The 21,598-nt window shown below is 41.7% G+C and overlaps 1 protein-coding gene across 1 annotated transcript; it reads left to right on the plus strand.

Annotated features, from left to right (window-relative positions):
• Window positions 1–1,645: 1,645 nt before the first annotated feature.
• On the plus strand, window positions 1,646–21,520 carry LOC308385906 (protein ITPRID2-like; the record flags this gene model as incomplete). The annotated part of the gene is made up of 10 exons (XM_080865098.1): window positions 1,646–2,039; window positions 3,283–3,336; window positions 4,455–4,503; window positions 11,093–11,170; window positions 11,258–11,460; window positions 11,803–12,317; window positions 12,839–12,899; window positions 20,379–20,491; window positions 20,673–21,096; window positions 21,489–21,520. 10 exons carry the CDS (start codon window positions 1,646–1,648, stop codon window positions 21,518–21,520), a joined length of 1,923 nt encoding a protein of 640 aa, XP_080721224.1.
• Between the last annotated feature and the right edge of the window lie 78 nt (window positions 21,521–21,598).

Consider the following 21,598-nt stretch of genomic DNA (forward strand, 5'->3'; position numbering starts at 1 on the left):
AAATAGTAAATACCTGTATAATTGACCTCATTTTTGTCATATTTGTGGAGGAGATTGAGGATGAAGATGGAGCATACTGTTGCCACCCTTCACACACAGTACCCAATGTTTATAAAGGATGGTGCCCACGACAATAGTACCGTATCCTGCCCACATTATGTGTGCTTAAGTGGACTACTTAGGATGTAGTGACTTGGCTTTATTTTATGAATGAAATAAAAATATAAATAGTTTATTTTTAGCATGAAGACGAGCTGCAGGGATATTTTAAGAGCATGTTTAGAATATGGCAGGTGGTGATAGTAAACGTATCCCCATCCCGACTCAGCGTAATGATCTCAGAAGTGATGGAAACTTACCTCTGTGTGTGAGTACTCTGTTCCTCCTTCTCATAAAATGTGACCTGTGTTTGCAGGGAAGATGCAAAGCAAGAGCCACTGCAGGAAGACGCAGGTACGAACAATGGGAATCCTTCTGTTTCTCTTTTGCCTGTAAGCTCTTTCACGCCTTCACTCCGCCTCAGCTGTATATTGTTTTATTCTTTGTGTTAGTTTGTGCTACAGAGTGGTGAGTACTTTGTCTGTTTGGATTCGGTTGTTTCTGTAGTCATCTAGAGCCCTTTTAAATGAGGCAGAGAGCTCCGCCTGCAAATACGAGCAGAAAATGTTGGTTATTCTATCCTGTAGAGTAGACGCTGCAAATCCTTGATAGACGAAGCTGTCTGATCAATAGATGTTGTTCCTGCTGTACGTTTTTTATACAGTCTATTTTAGATGATCCAGTCTCAACATCATGTGCTGTTTAATGTTTTAATGAGTTGTTTTTATCCAAAACGGCTGCCACAGTCATCATTATGCTTTTTACTGAAGACTATAACTACATTTGAACTAAAACTGAAAATCTGGTGCTTTGGAAATTAAAAGCTGTTCCAACAACATGCACACATTTATGCATGTTGTTGTGGAGCAGTATGAATTATGTAAGCCTTCTTGCCTCACCCCATCCTGAGGCAAGCCTATTCAAACAGCATGCAAATAGTGGTTGAGAACACCATGGGAACAACAAATAGTCCTTATGCCTCTTTCCCGCTCCGGCTCCCTGAAGAAAAACATCCAGCTCGCTATTGTGTCTGTAATTCAAGGCACTGTTGCTTCTTTGTTACACGTGTTTAAATCAAAAGAACCCCACACTATTCTCTGTTTGACTATAACAAGTCACTCACAGTGATTCTGTGGATTTTACAGAATGATGAGTTTGGGCTACAATATCTAGAGAAGAAAATATAACTTTAAGAGAATAAAAACACTGGTGACTGGTCATTTGTGCCATTATTATTCAACAATCATGAATAAACACATGTTTCTTGAACATTTCTACGTACCTGCGCTGGAACCATGTATTTTAACATGGCGTTACAGATCTCAAATCAATGTGCTGTTCTGTCAGTGACAAACAGATGGTTTGTTCATGTCTGTGCTGCTTTTGGCCCATTAGCTTAGCATCTAATGTGTGAAAGGGAAAAGTAATAGACAAAGATCTTCTTCATTATTATTATTATTATTATTATTATTATTATTATTATTATTATTATTATTATTATTAAATGAAAGTGAACAAAAAGTGAATGAAAAATATGCTAGAAGGCATGGTATACATGCAACAGCATAACCAAGTGGCTGGCATAGTTTCCAGTAACATTTGTGGTGGTTTTGGTCTGGAAGACCTGCGGTCCAAAGGAGATACGTCCCCAGGGGTGGTTGAGAATAACCAAGCTAAGCTCCCATGGGACTTTCAGATACAGACGGACAAAGTGCTAATGGCTAACCAACCAGACATAGTGGTGGCCGACAAGCAGAGAAGGAAGGTCGTAATCATAGATGTAGCTATACATGGTGATAGCAAGATCAGGGAGAAGGAAGACAAGGAACTCAAGAAATACCAAGGTCTGAGAGAGGATCTTGAGAAGAGGTTGAGAGTAACAGTGGCAATAGTGGTCCCTGTGGTAATCAGAGCACTCTGGGCAGGGACTCCCAAACTGGGTGAGCGGCTCCAGCAGATCTCAGTAATGACATCTGAGATCTCTGTCCTAGGAACACAAAGATACTGCGCACACTGTCGTACTGTTCAAAAGTGCTACAAGGAAGGAACAGTGGTGAACAAGCAAAAGGGTCATTTAATTAGCCAAGACTAATTAAAGAGCAAAGGCTGGTCCGTACACAACGGACAAGTTACTATAGCAGCTCAAACTGATGAAAGACAGAAGGTGACCTCATCTGATGAAACACTTTTTCTTTTCGTGGAAACGTTTGTAAAAGACATGGCACCAGGATGCACTATGGGAAGACAACTAGCTGGTGGAGTCAGTGTGATGTTTATGTGTGGCTGGGAGTCCTTGGCTTCAACCATCCATGTGGAGGTTTCTTTGCCACGTACCACTTACCTGAGCATTGTTGCACTATTCCATGGAAACTGTATTCCTGTATTCAGCAGGTCACTGTGCCCTGCCACAAAGCAGAAATGAGCCTCAATCCATGGAGGCTACAGCCCACAATTCACAGGACTGAAAGGATCTGTTGCTAACATGTTAGCATCAGATACCTCTGCACACCTTCAGGGGTCAGTCCATGCCTCACTGGGTCAGGTCTGTGTAGCTGAAGGGGGACCCAATATTAGGCACATGGTCATGATGTTATGCCTGATGACTGCAACATAGTTTCAGTTGTACGGTACACTTACATATACCATGTTCAATTTCAAACAAAAGTTACATTTAAATGACAATTAACCCTCTATATTCAGGAGGAAAAATGAACCTTTGAGCTTGACAGAAATAGTGATGTGATTCATAGTGCCACATGGAAAACATATAATTGTAAGATTCTTTCCATTTTGACCTGGCCCTGTAAAATGCTTACTGTAGAGATGTAGACATCTTTGTGATTTCATGTTCCAGTCAGTGAAACGGCATACTTTCATCTAAGTGTATCTGCTTTGGCTGAAACAGAAAATGGAAACTGCATTTACACTTTTTGCACTTTTCTAAATGTCTAAATGACCATCAAAGACATTCTTACTGTAAACACCTAATCTACCTCCCATTAATGGCCAATTAAAATCACCAGTTAACCTTCCATGTCTTTGGACTGTGGGAGGAAGCCAAAGTGGATGCTTGTATAGCACTTTCTCCTGGGATTGTCTGTAAATCTTGCACAGGCCCTGACACTGTTGATGCACACTGCCGTAGTATTTTCTGGTTCTCACAATGCTGTATCTTCCCTTTAGGGCCTCTGCAGAGGAACCCCAGCAGTGACGATGACTTGGCGCTGGGTGTAGAAGGTAAATAGTGTCATTTCCTGGACTTGTAAGGCAACATCATCAGCAGGGATTCCTTACAAGCAAACAGAGCTCGCAGTTTAGGAAAATAAGTCACTGCTTAATCTTTCAGTGTATATCTTTCAACACCAGCAGAAAGTTGCCAGAATATCTTGTGTATTTATACTGAGGACAGAGTTGCTGTGTTGACACTTCACCACAACTATCTCAGTGTTTAGCTCATAGAAATCAGGACAGACTTCTTCGAGTACAGATTTCACCGTTTTCAAGTTTAGTCACAAACATGAACTACAGTCATCACAAACCAATCTGACATTTGATGTACCAGGATATAAAAAGGGTCATTTATTTGCTGCCAAGTCTTAAAATGAGGAAACCTGAGAGAAGCTATAGGAATGACATCATCATCATGTATTGACTTTTTTCACACACTGCTTTTTGGCTTCATGTGTGTTAGATAAACAATGACACGGTGGAATATGTAGCGTGTTGTTGCCCATCTGAGGTAAGACTGCACACATGGTTTTCTATTACACACTGATTTTTAAACCCATGTCCTGTACTTTCTTTTTACTATGTGTGTTTGCACTGCTGTCTTGGTCTGTGGCTCATTTGCTGATGACCTGTCAATCAAAGGTCAGGAAGTTGGCTTACTCGTATAATTATCATCATCAACATGGTTTATTCAGTATAACATTAAACAAACAACTAAGCTCATAAAATCACCATGAACGGGTTTACTGAGGCTTCAAAGCAACGAAGCTGAGGACATAATGATCACAGAGCTACAGACCACCTTTGGCCTGAGCATTACAACAAAGCACACACATGGAAATGACTGTTTCTGGACTCCCAGTCTGGGAGAGGGAGGCAGGGGCAAGTGCCAAAGCTTAAACATCCTCCAGAAGAAAAAAGGGTGGGAGGGTGAGGGACAGAGAAACACTTTCCTAATATAGCTCAGGGACTTTGACAGCAGACCTTTACAGGTTGTACCGACTTTCAACGAGCAGCAAATGTGTTGTTTCTGCCTTCCTGATGTTTCTGTCTGTGTTTCTGTCATTATAGCTCCACATGCTCCATTTGCTTTGCTGTTTGGCTAACACGACCTTTCTTCCCCGCAGCGTCTTTATACGCCAAACAAGGAGTGAAGACGGTCCAGGAGTTTCTGCGGTAAGGAGATCGCTCTTCTTCACCATGTTTCTGTCAGTCATACAGAACCACACAGACAGCAGTACAGAGGGAGTCTGTTGTGACACAGCACAGAGCTCCACTTAAATGTATTTACAGAAGAATAGCTCATAATCAACCAGCATAGACGGATGAGTTTGTTGTTATCAGTGAAGGTGGTTTGAATATGAAAGTGCTGATCGTTTTAAATCAAGGACTAACTATTGATGATGCTTTTAGAGGTTGGATCAAATTTAATATGGTGAAATTTAAGGTGGGAATTAATCGAGGTATGTGCCAACATTGAATTTCTCAATGAACAATATGTTAGGGTGCACAATAGCAACAGTAAGATGTTTATTATAGTTCAGAGGAGTTTCCAAATCTGACTATAACCGACATGGTGGCATGGTAATTAGCTCTGCTGCCTCACAGCAAGAAGGCTCTGAGTCCGGCTGTTTCTGTGTGGAGTTTGCATGTTCTCCCCATGTGTGGGTCTTCCACAGTCCAAAGACATGCAGTGTTGAATCTAAATTGCCCATAGGTGTGCATGGTTGTCTGTCTCGCTGTGTTAGGCCAGCCTGTGCAGGGTGTACCCCGCCTCTCGCCCAATGCTAGCTGGGACAGGCTCCAGCCCCCCTCAGCCCTGACAAGGAGAATGGATGGATGGATCTATAACCTGCTAAAAACTATAAAACTATTAAATTTAAAAAAAAAAAGAAGCAAAGACTTTCAGGGTTTAACTCAGCGCCAGGGAGAGGCTGCTACAAACACATATTACATAACTTTCAGTTGAAGCAGACTATAAGATATTACACATCCTTATATTAAGCAGAGCTAAGTGGTGAGTGAGTGCCACTTCAAAACTGTGCTTCATTAGAATTAATAAAACATGTTACAGTGATACCAGCGCCTAAAACTACAAATATAGTTGCACAACTACAAGTAATATTTACTAGGCAAATGAGCTCACGCTCCCCCTCTGCAAAGCACATAGTTTGCATAGAAAGTAAAAGGATCATGGAAAAGCTATTAGGATGCTTGACAGCTGTACAATAAATATGAATCAGCCAAGAGCAAAGGGGTCAAAGACAACAGGCTCAATCGGGCAGTGATCACCAAAGACCAGCAGAAGATGTGAGTGCACAATTAAACGTGTCTTTTCTCTTTTCTTTCTCTTTTTTAGTCTTGATTAGCAGGTCTGAAAAGATTGTGTGCTTTTGGCAGCTTAAAATATCAGATCTAATATGGTTTAAATACCCAAACACTGTACTCTAATGTAACTTGAATGTTTACAAATAAGCATAATAAATAAAATAACACTAAATGTAGGTATCTATCATAGCGTTTGAGCCTTTAAAGAATATAATGGGATTTCTGGTTTGGGTTGCATGCGCACATATATAGAAGGAGATACGAGATAAAAAGCTGGTCACTCTGATGAGCTACAGGTCACTTCATTTAACATCGGTAAGAAAGAAGCTAGGCCATTAAATATAATGCAATAATCCACACATGACAGGTGTCATTGTCTCTGGCTCTCAACTTCAAACCACCTGGTTACTAATGAATATGTAACTGAATGACTTCATCTATGAAAGCTTTTTAAACTAGAGCTGCACCATCGTCGCTAATTCAGATTTGAACCTGTCCAATCAAGTTTTGCAGATTCTGATTTCCTTTCTACAAAGTATAACTGACAGCATATGCAAATAAAAGCTCTTCAACAGAAAAAGGTTTCATAATAAAATGACTTATTAAACTTTATACTCTCTTTTAAACAGCAATAAGTTACAGTATCTTATCTCACATACAGTGCTCTGCTGTACTTCTATTTTATTGTAATTTTTTGTATACTTGATTAATCCCCTGTAGGGAAATGACACTGTGCATTTAACCCATTCACTCAGTGAGGCAGCCACCAATCCAGCCCCCGGGGAGCAGTGTGTGGGGACGGTGCCTTGCTCAGGGGTATCTCAGGGTAGCCATTGATCGTGGTGTGAACGCTCTACCTACTGAGCTATCTCCTCCCCCGTTTATGCTAAAAATCAGAGGATTCCGGTTGCTAGCTGATCGAGACATATCAGCGCACTCGTTCGATATTATTTTTTCATTTATTTCTAGAGTTTTCTTATGTTACGAGCTGAGCAAATTCATTGCCATAGTTTTGGAAGCCATAGATTTTTTTTTACCCTTGTTAACCAAATTGTATAACGTCTATCTATTTGTGCAGGGATAAATTCCTTATCATGTGAGACCCATCTGAGTTGTTTGAGACCAGTTCCTAGTTTAAGACTTTCACACTCATCAAACCATATCTTTAAAGGAGTTTTAGTCCATTCATTTAAATTATTTTTCTGTTCCAAATATAATTTTTTATCTCCTAATATTGTCTGTAGTGGTAATTTTAATTGTGTCACCTCTAAATATTTCCATTTTGCTTCATACGTTGGATCACACCAATAAATTAAATATCTTAATTGTGCTGCTTTAAAATAACTTTCTAAGTTTGGGAGGGAGAGTCCACCTCTTTCCTTAGGTAGTTGCAAGGTTATATATCTAACTCTTGGTTTGCGGCCCTTCCATATAAATCCCGAAATCATTCTGTTCCATAACGCAAATTGTTTAGCTGGTATGTGTACCGATATAGATTGAAAAAGGAAAAGCAATGGTGGAAGTATATTCATTTTAATCAGGTCAATCCTATTATACAGATCAAGTGGCAGTAGGTTCCACCTTTGAATATTTTCTTTCAATTCCCTTGTAATTGGTGAGTAGTTTATTTCATAGATTTCTGTCAGTGTTTTGGGAATCTTAATACCTAAATATTTAATTATTTTATTATTCCAATTAAATTTAGACATACTTTTGATCTTTGTTGTGGGTACGTAATTGTATGTGATCACCTGTGTTTTTTGTATATTTATTTTATATCCAGAAAGTTCTCCAAACGTTTCCATCTTTAACCATAACTTAGGTAAGCTTCCTTCTGGGTCTGTGAGGGTCAGCAAAACATCATCTGCATATAATCCCATTTTATATTCCGTATCCATATCCCTTTAATTTGTTCATCCTCTCTAATAGCTTGCGCCAGTGGTTCAATAAATAGAGCAAACAGGGGTGGGCTAAGCGGACATCCCTGCCTGCATCCCCTCTGCAAGGCCACTACTCCAGTTAAGCTCCCATTTATTTTTATTCTTGCTGAAGGTGAATAATATAAATTTTTAATCAGCTGAATAAAAGGGTCTCCGAAACCAAACCGTTCCATAACCAAAAATAAATAATCCCACTGGACGGAGTCAAACGCCTTTTCTGCATCAAGGCTTAGTGCAATTGATTCCGTTTGGGATTTATTCATATAATCCATTAAATGTAAGGCACGTCTTATACTGTCTTGTATCTGTCTGTTTTTGAGAAATCCTGTCTGATCTTCGTCAATAATTTCTGGTATAATATTTTTAAGCCTTTCTGCTATTATTGAGGTGAATAATCTATAATCCATATTCAGAATTGAAATTGGTCGATATGAGCTGCATTCCCTTTTGTCCTTGCCCACCTTTGGAGTTACTGAAATGATTGCCTGTTTCCAGGATGCTGGTGACTCCCCTCCCTCCAACACATAGTTAAAACATTTTAATAATAGTGATGATAATAACTCTCTAAAGGTTTTATAATATTCTGATGTAAATCCGTCCATACCCGGCATCTTATTTGTTTTTGTTTTCGCAATGGCTTTATCCAGTTCTTGTTTAGTAATTTGTTGCATTAGTCTTTTGTTTTGTTCCCGTCCAATATTAGGTAAATCCAGAGAGTGCAAAAATTTCTGAATGTTTAGAGGGTCAGCCTTTTGTGTCTCTGAATATAAGTTTTTATAATAGTTTTCAAATGAGTTTTGTATTTCTTTAGCAGTGTAACACATTTTTTGTGTCTCATCATCTTTTATACTGTAAATTCCTCTTTCTTCTTGTTGTTTTTTAATTCTCCAGGCTAATAGTTTCTTTGCTCTAGGGCCGTAATCATAATACTTTTGCTTAACAAATCTGGCCTTTAATTCTTCTTGTTTGTCATATATATCATTTAATTTACGTTTTGTTAAATTTATCTCTTCCAATGTTTGAGAGTCTTCAACAGTGGCGTGTTTAGTCTCTAAATTCTTTAATGTAAGTAGTAACTCATTAATTTGCCTTTGTTTCTCTTTCTTTTTGTACGAGGACCACATGATCAATTTTCCTCTCATTACCGCTTTGGATGCATCCCATGTAACACTTGGGGACACCTCTTGATTATCATTTTGTTCACAGTAGTTTTTATACTCATTTCTTACAAATTGTATACACTTGGTATCGTTTAACAAACTCCAATAAGTCATTCTGTCACAAATGTTTTAAAGGCACACTGCTTGGTGGTTGGTTTCATAGACCCATGGCAATGGGGGAGAAAACACCTGAATTCAAAGGTTAAGTGGTGTGTCTGTCTATTTAATATATGCTGTTCTAAAATCCATGTTCATCATAGTGTGTTAATAGGCTTTCGCAGATCCACTAATCCACTAATCATCAGTGATGATTCTTAGTTACTGTAAATATAAATTACTCTGACAGTTGGTACGGATTCAGATTGAAAGATTAATATCACTGGCATTAACTGAGTCAATCGAGGAGATTACAAATGCTATAGATCAGAAACAGTATGCAGCTGGATTGACACAATCAGTCATGTCTTAATCAATAAACGGTAAATAGTACGGGATCAGGGGGATTGTACTGCACTGGGTGACAGGAAACAATTTGTGAAGCTGGGTGACTATTCTTCATCATGCTTGGACATCACATGCGGTGTTCCACAAGGCTCTGTACTGGGTCAAAAAATGTTCATTATCTATAATAATTTATTATAAATTATATTTGTAAGGTATCTGATATATTAAAATTAGCATTATTTGTAAGTATTTTTTGTTCTGGGAGGGAATCCAAAGGACCTGCTGGATATGATCGACTCAGAAATGTGCAAAATTAAAAAGAGGTTTGACATAAACAAACTGTCACTAAATATGTAAAACTGCTGATTCATGGTGTGGAGACTGAAAGAGTTCTGAAATACAAGTTTCTTGGTGTGATAATAGATGATAAAATAAGATGGAAGTCTCATATAAATAATTTACACAACGTTTCAATATTAAGTAAAGTAAGAGACATTCTGGACCACAAGTCACTCCAGAGTCTCTATTGTTCATTGCTTTCACCATCTCTGCATTACTGTGCAGAGGTTTGGGGCAAAGCTTATAAATGTTCGCTATCATCAACCTTCATATTGCAAAAAAGGGCCATAAGGATAATCCATAAAACTGGTCACAGAGATCATACAAATCCCCTATTAAAATCAAAAATACTAAAATTCACAGATCGGGTTCATTTTCTCACTGCACACATTATGTATAAAGCAATAAACAACCTGCTTGTTGACAATGCTCTGTTTTCTAAAAGGGAACATCCCTGTATCTGTATCTAAAAAGTGATTGCAGCTCTGTGTGGAGACAGACGTCCCAGCAGGACCTGAATGTGGTTTTTGCAAAGCACGAGGAGGAGGCGGGGCTTTGATCACCATTTTCACAACAGCAATGTGTATATGTGTGTGTGGGTGCGTTTATATAAGTATATACATATGTATGTGTAAATTTGTACATTTTTTAATGTGTTAATGGGGTTATAAAAATAATAAAGAAAGAAAGAATATTAATGAAGAATTTGTGATGGACTGAGCATAAACAGGAAGTAAAGTGCAGACTATGAGTTATAGTGGAAAGGGGGGTGGGATTAAATAAGCATAGGCTTCTTCCTGCATGTAAGTTATTTATTATTATTGTTTGTTTTCCTTTTGTTCTGCTTTGATTGTTTGTCACTTTTTCCTCTCGTGTTGTTCTTGTTATACTATTCTCACATGTTCAAAGTAAAGATTCGACACAAACGGTGGCTTTTGAACTGAGGACACAGCGACGTGTGTGTGTCTGTTTTTATTGTGGTGTGAGTTCTTGTGTCGTGTTTCCCTTTGTGTTTTACTCTGTCATGTTTTCCATGTTTCTGCAGCGCGTCATGTCCGTGCTCTCTCTCGTGCTCTCCTCCACTCCCACATCATGTTTCCTGTTTTATTTTGAAGGTGCTGTGTTTTCATGTCATTCTGTTCAGTCCAGCCTCCCCTGTCTCGTTATGTTTTTCATGTCAGCTGTGTTCCTCGTGTGTTCTCACCTCCTTGTTATCCCTCTGTGTATTTAGGTCAGCGCTTCCCTCAGTCCTGTGTCGTGCCCTCCCTCATGCTGTGTGGTCCCAGTGTTTCCTCGTAGGCATTATTTCTTAGAGCTACCCAGTCTAGTTTAGTTTCGTACTTCCTTGTGTCCGCAAATAAAGCTGTGTTTCTGCCTCAGTCAGTTTGCGTTTGGGACTCTCCTGCCTGCACACAGCCGTTTCATGGCAAATTGAAATCATGAAACTAGTTTATAAGTTCAAATCTAATATTTTAAAATACTGTTAAGTATCCTCGATTTATATATAAATGCATTAAATCAAATAAAACCTCGTGCTTTGATTGTATCATACAGGTGGAGCAGCTCAGGTCCAGCCCTTAGTAGGTGGAACAGCTTTAGCTCAGCAACTTCAGGTCACTCTGGACCACTCAGGTTAAACACTGACCGACACACAACAGAACTATACAACTGGAACTATTTGAATCGGTTCTGAGCAATTATACCTTCTCATACTTGCAGTGTGATGGATGTACTTAACCTATGGAACGACGACCCAGAAGAGATTCTCTTGGACCTGGGCTTTGGCTGTGATGAGCCTGACCTCTCTGGACGCATTCCGGCACGATTCATTAATTATCAGTCTCATGCAAGAGGAATAAATCTCCAAGTGTTTCTAGAGGCTCAGAAAAACCGTCTGGACCTGGAGAACCCAGACGTCAGCAGTGAGTCCAACTGATTCCTTGTTTCTTATATAAAATATTGACATCTGGTGACAAATATTTGCTTTCATACTGTCATCAGTGAGGTCCACACTAATGGAGGCTGATGAGATCTGGTTCACAGTCAAGCCCCCATCAAACTCAGATTGTTGATAGAAGTGAAAAAACAAACAAAAGCCTGTTTTCAAAAGTATTTTGAAGGCATCAGACTTCAGCACACACAAGGAATACTAAATCTGTGCTACAAATACACAAACAATGGAGAGACATTGTTTTCGTGATGCTGTACGTTGTATAATCAAGTCCATATTTCTGAAAACAAGACTTTTTTTCTTCCTATCTCAGATCGGTTTAGACAACTTGAGGTTCTACAGCAGGTCACTACAGCATTCTCCAGCTTTATAGGATCTTCCTCCTCTCCACTGAAAGCAACACAAGGAAAAGACCTGCCTCCTGAGGCCCAGGAGAGGAGAAGGCGCATGAGCATGCTGTTCAGACGAGCATCAAAAAAGTCACTTGGCCAAATACACAGGAATAAAACCCATGGCCTGACTATACCTGCTGCCAACTGTGTTCCTGCATCTGAGTCACAGCAACCCACATCCAGCCCTAGAGACAAAAACGTCTGCTTAAAAAGAGTTAAACCAGGCTCTCTAGAGACTGCGTCTCTGAGTACTTTGGCAGAGGAACAAGGAAATGATCCAGACCTTCAATCCCAACATCCCTTGGTTTATTTACTATCCCAGGAGGGAGCGCTCAAATCTGCACCCCTGAGAGAAGGTCACCCCTTGGCAGCTAAATCTTTCTTACAGAGGAAGAAGAGCCAAGGACAGATCAGGGAATCGTTTGAAATGGAGGAGGCAAGTTGAAGTCTGTTATAGAACAGAGAAGCCCTTAAAACCTGAAATATGAAAACAATGGACAGTTTTTTTTAAAATAGAGAGTTTAGTGAACAATTTTGTTTACAAAATTAATTACATATTAATTTCCATATATTTCATTTGTATCATTTATGCTACATCTGGTATTTTTTTTAAATAATTGCTTAAAAAAGTGTTGTGCAATTTAATTAGGTTTTTCACACCATTGTTTTTCTTGTGACATTACCAATAAGTTTGATGTGTCACATGGCCCTCTTCCTATTGTATCCAAGATGGCCGACTTCTAAATGGTCACCATGGTCACCACCCACCTTGAGGAGTTTGCCCCCTCGCATCTACTAATGTGCCACAAACAGGACTTTAACATCACCAACCATTCCCATGTTATTACGGTGTATCCGTATAAATGGCCCACCCTGTATATCTAATATTTTTCCTTCTGTGTTGACTTCCTGTGAGTTTTACTAATCATACACATTATATTTCATATCTCATTCTAGATACAGAGCTTTGATGAAAGCAGTGTTGCAGTGAGCTACGTGGGAGGAGCAGAAAACTTTGGTTAGTAAAACTGTACAATTACAAAGTAACAAGACTGTAGCAATTAAAGAAATATCAGCAAAGTTTTCTCTTCATAGAAGTAACATGGAAAGAGGACAAAGTGGATGCTTCATTCAGGTGCTACATGATCTGTTAAATCTCTGCATACCTTCTCATTCTTTGCTGTTTTTTATTCACTCACTATTTTTTATTCAGTCCCAATTATAAAAGGATAAAAACTTCCTCATACATGAAACATCTGGGATTCTTTGTAGGTATGTAATTCATGGACATAAACAGAGCAAAATTACATTATTTGCATGCAGTTTTACCATCATGGAAGAGTCTACCATGATCCAGAGATGCAAAGTCCTTACAGGCTTTGGTCATTTTCATATTTGGATCATTGCTGTCAAACCAAGTATTACATCATGTTGTAATTGCAGCATTAATATGTGATTGAGGGAATTTTATTGCATTGCTCTCTTGCACCCTCAAGTGCAGAGACCAGAGCATGTTTAATATTTACACAGTTGTGTTTTAGGTACATCTAATTAAGCTTTTGCTTAAAAAGCATACACTTGACCATACTATACTTCAAATACACTTGACTTATACTTGAACCTACACTGAAGAGCTTGAGATGTTGTCCATTTATAGACCTATATGGTAAATGCTACATGGGTTAGAGTGCACTATACAGGTCATCGGATGTTCAAGATGGGCTTTACGTCTACCAACAACTGCTCACACTGCCAAACCAATTCACCAGACAATTATATCCACGCTCTTTGGTTCTGTCCACCAGTTCAGAAGTTTTGGCGTGAGATATGTGAAGACTTATCAAAGTGTCTGAAATGTAACATTCCAACTTCCCCCTTAGTGTGTTTGTTGGGCAGCTTAGATAATGTCACTTCAGAAAAGAATATAGCCCATATGGTTTTCACTGCCCTATGCATAGCCAAGAAAACAGTCCTCATGAACTGGAAAAATAAAAATAATCTTAATTCTAACCAATATAGAAATTATCTATTAGATTACATTAGTCTTGACACAGCCTCTGCCACCACATCAGATCAATTGCTCTGGGCTCCTTTGATCAGCTCCATCACCTAGTGGGGGTGGGGGGGTCATAGTTTGGTCCCGCCTTCACTGTTGTGATTGGTGTGGGGGTAGGGACAGGCTTAGGGCGTCGGGGGGTTCCCCGGAGGCATCTTCCTTGGGGGGCTCAACCCGGGGTAGCGGTCATGTCCGGTTAGGGGCTCTGTTGGCTCTCAGGTGACTGTTTCCTCGTGGCTGCGTGCAGCGGGGCTAGGGGAGGGTCTGTGCTGATGGACGTGGGTTACTGACCTGGTAGCCTGGCTGCCCCTGGGTGGGTCCGGGATGGGCGTGAGGTTCTGGGGGCGCTCCGTCTCTGGGCTGGGGCCCTGGCCGGGCCTCGGGGGCTTGGGTCCTGGTTGGTGTGTTGCCGGGGTTGTGGGCGGGCGGGTGCATGGGGGCCCAGCCCTGGCGCGGGGTGCCGCCGGTGCATCGAGCCACCTGGGGGGCTCTTCAACTGGTGGGGGAGATTGTCACATCTTGCAGGAGCTTTCCTCTCTTCAGGAACTCTCTCTGCAGGAAGGGGAGATACAGGAGAGGTGGAGGAAGATCTCAGCCTGGGCGTTTATTGTCTTATGTAGTCTGGAAGATGAATGGATGGTGGGGTGGGTGCAGTTTTCTCTGTGGTGGGGTTGGGTGGACTGTCCCGGGCTCTGTGGGGCCGGGAGGCGCTGCTGCACTGGTCCCCGGTCTGGATGGGCCTGGGCCCCCTTTCCCTGGCGGGGATATAGAATCTTGGGGGTGGGCACGCTACACGGAATCCAAGTTACCATCAGGGTGTACACCCCACCCCTGGCGTCGTTGCTCACCTCTCAATTTTAAATACACGTAGACATTGAGGGCTAGCAGGAGGGACCATGCGCTTACCTGCTGCTCTCTGGCAGGTAGCTCCATGCCCTCCTGGGTTTTAAATGCACCTTAGAACACACATGCATCAACACTACAATGAGCGGGTGGAGGGAGGTTTGGAGTCTTCTCTCACGCCCGTTCTCTGCGACCTGCTGGAGCGGGGGGGCTAGGAGGAGGAGTTGGCCGTCCGACTGCGGTCTGGAGTGTGGGGCCTCCCTGCTGCTGCGGAGTCGGGGCGGTCTGCCTCTCCCCACCGCAGGGAAAAGGGTAACACCACCTGGGTCTGGGTGCAGTTCCCCCCTCCAGGGGCAAGGGTACCTAGACCCGGTTCGTAGAGTACGCTTGGGGAGTGTGATCGTGTGTACAGCGTCTCTTTATGTCTGTCTCCACGTTGGTTGAGTGTGGAGTAAGTGCATATGAGAGCATGAGGGTGGGAATGGATGTTTGTATCTGTGTGTGCCTGTATGTCTGTGTCTATATGTCAGGTTGGGTATCAGACGCCATCTCTCTGGGGACATCTCAGGCCCTCCAAGGTTTGGAGGCCTATCTCCCCCCACCACCACTTCCCCTGCCAGTGGCGGACCCCCTCAGACATCGGTGCGTTGGTGGTTCTTTGTGTCTGGGGATGGGCGTCCAGGTACACGCCAGCTCACTCCTTGGCGGCCGCTTATCGGGGCCTGGAGCCTGGGGCTCGCTCAGGCCACTTCGGAGGTGGGGTGCCCCCGGCCTCTCGGCCTGGGGCTCGGTCACTCAGGCACAGCTGGCTGCCGGCGGAGCACACGGGCGCGTCACTGCAACTCCCCCTGGCTTCTGCTCCGCGGCTGCTGGGTAAACCCTCATCTGGGACTCTCCTCAGCTCTTTCTGGGACAGTGGCGCGGCTGCCCCTCTGTTGGTCTTCCTTGGTCTCTTGTGTTCTGGGGGCCTCTGGATGTCTGGAGTTTTGATCTCCTCCATACCTGCTTCATGCCCTGGAGGACGGGGCTGTGGCCCCCCCACACCCTCTAGCAGATCATTACATGAAGGAACCTTTTAAAAAACAAAAACCAAGCGCGTCCATGATCACAGGTGTACACACGGGTGATCACACCCACAAACTACACCCTTTTTGGCTCCTACCTCAAAGCACACTGTGTTCTGTTGATCTTATGTGCTGCACAATAATGTTTAATATTTAATATTTACTGTCATATTCCCATATATCATTGTGATGTTGTTTATTCTATTACTCTTGTTCCTTTTTGCTTGTTTTCTTTTTTCTTTCTCAACAGGTGATCCAGGTGATCGATATATGCATTTTTTTTCCTTTTTTTGTTTTTTTATTTATTTATTTATTTTTTCTGCTCATTCTGTTGGTTTTTGTTTTTTGCCCTTCTCCCCCGTCCCTCTTCTCAGCTGTTTCTCTTTCCCTCTTTCTTTCTCTCCTTCTTTCTCCAGTCAAGTCTGTCCCGTATACAGCAAGTGAAAATAAAATAAACAATAAAAGGTGAATCAAATGGACCATTATGGCAAGGCTGGGATGGTCAATTTGGTAAAGTAAATCCGTTGGGCATCTTTCTTTGCCTTTAGACAATAATTCTGATGGCAAAAGAGCCAAACGGGACAGGCAAAAAAAAACAAAAAAAAAACAAAAATGCTACATGGGTTGTTTCAGTTTCCAACTTAACTTTCATGCTTTTTTCTTCCTGGAAAAGCTATTAGACTTACTACATTTTCAATGGTCTAAAGATTAAACAAGCACTAAGCAGCACTAAGAGGAACTTCTACAAGATCTTTGCACAACCAAAAAAAATTCCTTGGACTTGACCTGCTTTATCTGTGATACAATCATATCCGGCCCACGAGATAATTTCATATGCCAAGGCAGACCTTCCGAAGACAGCAAGTGTAGTGGTACAGGCCAGGTGCACAAAGAGACGGGGAGCCGGATTTAAATGCAAGCATGTCAAGAAAAAAGTGGAGAACTGAGTGAAAAATGTAAAATGAGCAGCATCTGGCTGCAGCTCAATGATATTGGAGACTGCAAAGCGGAGTGCAGAATTTATAAAATTAGGAACTGGATGAAGTGATACCGGTGTTTATTTTCAGCCACTTTTATTGTGGAGGACATAATGTTTCAAACTTGTCCAAGGCTTAAACCTCATGTATGTTCTCCCATTAAGTTAAGTCAAGTGGCTTTATTGTCATTCCAACCATGCATAGTGGTACAGTACAGAGACGACGTTACTCCAAGACCATGGTGCTACATAAAGTGCAATGTGCAAAGATTGCACAAAAACAAAACAAAGACAGTGCAACAGTAGACAGAACAGAACAATACAGAGACAAGACAGTGCTGACACAATAGTGCAATAGAAATGTGCAAAAAGTAACTTGGTGTATGAAGGTGTGTGTGTGTCGGTCCAGTCACTGAGTGTTCAGGAGTCTGGCGGCTTGGGGAAAGAAACTGTTTCACAGTCTGGCAGTGAGGGCCCGAATGGTCCGGTACCTCTTGCCTGAAGGCAGCAAGATGAAGAGTGTATGTGAGGGGTATGTGGGGTCCTCCACAATGCTGGTGGCTTTGCAGATGCAGTGGGTGCCATAAGTGTCTGTGATGGAGGGAAGAGAGGCTCCAACGATCTTCTCAGCTGTTCTCACTGTCTGTTGTAGGGTATTGCGATCGGATACGGTGCAGTTACCATACCAGACAGTGATGCTGCTGGTATGGTATGGATGCTCTCGATAGTCCCTCTGTAGAACATAGTGAGAATGGATGGAGGGAGATGGGCTTTTCTCAGCTTCTGCAAGAAGTAGAGATGCTGTTGGGCCTTCTTAGTCATGGAGCTGGTATTGAGGGACCAGGAGAGGTTCTCCGCCAGGTGGACACCAAGGAATTTGGTGCTCTTGACCACCTCCACAGAGGATCCATCGATGTTCAGTGGACAGTGATCTCTCCATGCTCTCCTAAAGTCAACAATTATCTCTTTTGTCCACATTCAGAGACAGGTTGTTGACTCTACACCAGTCCGTTAGCTGTTGCACCTCCTTTCTGTATGCTGACTCGTCATTCTTGCTGATGAGACCCACCACAGTCATGTCATTGGTGAACTTGATGATGTGGTTTGAACTGTGCATCGCTGCACAGTCGTGAGTCAGTAGAGTGAACAGCATTGGGCTGAGCACACAGATGATGTGTTCTCCTTCAAGTTGGTGCAGTCGCCATTTCATAGAGCTTCCCTGAACATGTCCCAGTCACTGTGCTCAAAACAGTCCTGAAAAGCAGAGAGAGCTCCTGCAGGCCAAGTTTCATCTGTTCAGAACTGGTTTCCAGCGTCTGACGAGCGGTCTGCATGCTGTAAATAGCATAACAAGTGGTCTGAGTATCTGAGGTGGGGGCGAGACTTTGCTCTCTACATGCTGAAATGTTTGTATAAACAAGATCCAGCCCATTTTTTCCCCTCACCGCAAAGTCCACGTGTTGATGCAATTTCAGAAGCAGTGACTTGAGATTTGAGTGGTTGAAATCTCTGGCGATAATAAACAGTCCATCGGGTGTGAGTTCTGCAGCTCGCCCCCTTAGCGTTAGTGCTGGGTGGCATTTACACTGCTGTAATGAACACCGCAGTGAATTCCCGAGGAAAGTTAAAAAGGTCTGCATCTAACAGTCCTAAACTCTACCAACAAAGAGCAGTAGTAAGAAACAAGCACAGAGTTCTTGCACCATTCCAAGTTTATGTAGACACACAAGCCACCACCAGAGCTGCATTTCTGTCTGCACGAAATGAAATGAGCCCGTGTAGCTGAATGGTGGTGTCTGGAGCTCTGTCACTGAGCCATGCTTCTGTAAAATGCTGCATGCTGCATCTCTGTAAAAACAAAGATGCAGCAGTCCCTAAATTCCCACTGTGTGGTCTGCTCACTGGACAATAAACTGGACTACATCTGACTAAAACAGCAAGGGTTTGAGAGCAGGATAGATGGGAGAGCTTGGATTTAAGCTTAGTAGTAAATGCATAAAAATAAGTCTCAGTTCAGTATTGAGCATTAATAATAATAATAATAATAATAATAATAATAATAATAATATTTCTTAACATGTTTGATCTGCTAGGTTTCACAGCATTTCCTACTGATAAAAATTCACCCTATGGCCATTCATACTACACAAAGTAATTAAGCAATAAACAATTAAATGACAGAAAAGTTCCTGTTTTTCATTTTCTACTACAAGATCAAAGTGGTCTGGGGCATCCATTGTCAAACTGGGCGACTTCGGTGTGATTGGACTACTGGAGGGATGTGATTGGGAGGAACAGCTTGCCTAATCTAAATCCTGAGAGTACAGAGTCTCGTCTTTATTGTTGAACCTTTGTGATTCTTTCAGTTTGTCTATAATAAACATTATGTTTAGCTTAAGGGCATTTATATAAGGTAGGGCAGTGAAGGGAATACTTTGAGAATCTCCCGATTCGCACTAAAATGCCTTCCTGGAAGGAAGCAAAGACCAAGGATAAGTAGGACATCTTGCACATCACTGGGAATGTATAAACTTCAAAGAGAGTCCCTACTGTGGTCACAAAACAGGTGGAGTCTAACCAGTAATTTTCTGTCAAAGACATTGTTTATTAATACATACTTGGTCACAAGCAATACCAGTAACTGACTCCAGGATGAACCAATGCCAAAACAACAATCAAAAGCGGCTATCTTTCAAGGAGCTGTGCTACCTTATTCCTATGTGACAAAAAAACAAGCAAAAAACTAAACAAACAGAAGGCATATGCTAAACCTAACTCCCTAGATGAACAACAGGAGAACAAGTGTTCAGAGCAAAAAAGCAGTTCAGCTCTTACATTTCAGTGATCTGTGTATATACACAATGAGTAAGTTAAGCACAAGAACTACTAGCAAGAAACCAGCTCACAGACACAAGGCCAAGCAAAGCTAAGGGTCTCTCCACAAGGCGCAAGAGAATAATGTTGCTGCTGTCATTTGCTGCAAGGGAAAAGCTGTTGGGGACCGGGGGTTTTGACATGCACATATGTTCAAAGTACCAAATATCATGGATATACATGGATTCGACCAATCTGGAGGAAACCTGCAAAAAACTCAAAGTTTGTGAGGTCACAATCTTATAAAAAACAGTGCACACAAAAAACACACAAAAAGCTACAATGAACAAGGGTTAAAAACAATTAAATCCATTATATTCAGCTCCATACAATTATCGCAGCAATTCAACTAGCAAGAGTTGACTGATCTCGGTTCATCCTATGACCCTGAGCTGTGGGAGCTGATGGAAAGAATGAGACTATGTATGCAAATGTCTTTCTCTGAAGGGTGTCTGATCCTGGGGCAGGCACTGGACATGCTGGAGAGATTGTTTTTATTAGCTGGCCTGGGAACAATAGACCTCTAGAAAGTTTGGAATAAAAAACAGATTTCCCACAACATGTTTTTAAAACTTTTTAAATTCCAGTGTTGAGACAAATACCAGAGACTTTGATAAGTTGTGGATATAATTCCATGTCCTCTTTCTCTTTGTCTTCTCATTCCTCCTTCATTTGTTTGAGCAGTGAGAGGTGTAATGCGGACCAACAGCTGCCAGTCAGACAGCAGTGGCTTTCTAGAAGAACCCTTTATACCACTGGTCCCTCATTTGGCATCACCAGGATCTGAAATCATCAAGGTCTCTTCTCTTGTCAATGCAGTCTCACTTTTCTCACAGTCTGTCAAGTTTATTGAAATGCAGCGCACTACCCTAATTCATAACACTGACACTAGATCGTAGAGTATACTAAGTTGCTATTTAGGATATTTAGAGCATTTGAATGTTCAGATGTTTGACTGTATTTCCTGTTTGATTTCAGGCTCGCTCAGGGTTTTCAGAAATGAGTGGTGACAATCAGGACAGTGAGAAACCAGAGTCTTCTGCTTTTTCTCCTCATACTGACAAATCTCCCATCCCTGCCTCAACAATGACCTCTTGTGGTTTTAATAAATATCTCCCTTCCTCACCCTGCCCTTCACCAGATTCTACTATAGACTCGAGCTCTTCCATAGCTTCTGCCTCACTGCCTCTCTCAAGTTGTGACCTGCAAATTGCAAACACTGAAACAGTACCAAATCCGGATCAGTCTCCACCCGCTTCAATAAAAAGTTTTTCTTCTGGTCCTATATCGTCTCAGCATCCCACTTCTCCTCCTTTACCTCACTCTGCTAACAGAGAGATCTGTTCTCCACCCACTTTGGTCTCTCCCAAATTACTCAAGTTAATCTCACAAACTCCCGAAAGCAACAAAAACAAATCTTTTTTTCTAGATTCTGATGGAATAAGTTTTTCAAAGCCAACTGCTGATACACAAAAGGAAGAGGATGAAAGTCTCCCTTTGCTCTCTTTTCATTTGGACAAAGCTAATCCATCAGCACCACCTGTTTTGGACTTCTCAAAATTAGAGGAAGGTTTTCCCACACCTTCCTCCCTTTCTTATAAACTTTACATCCCAGTTTGTCAGCCTGATGTGTCATCACAATCACATCATCAAAATGACCTCATAGACCCAGCTTCAGGAGAAATTTCAGACCAGTCAGAGCAAGTTGTCTCTGGACAGCATAGTGCAGTCTTACCCCCAGAGAACAGACAGCATTCTCACAATGATAACAATGATCTTGCTCTATCCTGTCAGATCCAAAATGGTACAAATGCCAAGATGAATGATATACTGTTGGAAAAATTTCAGAGGAATGAAAAACAACAGGAAAAAAGTGAGGGACACGGTCCCCAACTTTCTCAAGA

This window comes from Rhamphochromis sp. 'chilingali', assembly GCF_963969265.1.
Source record: "Rhamphochromis sp. 'chilingali' genome assembly, chromosome: 18".
In the NCBI taxonomy this organism is placed as follows: domain Eukaryota; kingdom Metazoa; phylum Chordata; class Actinopteri; order Cichliformes; family Cichlidae; genus Rhamphochromis; species Rhamphochromis sp. 'chilingali'.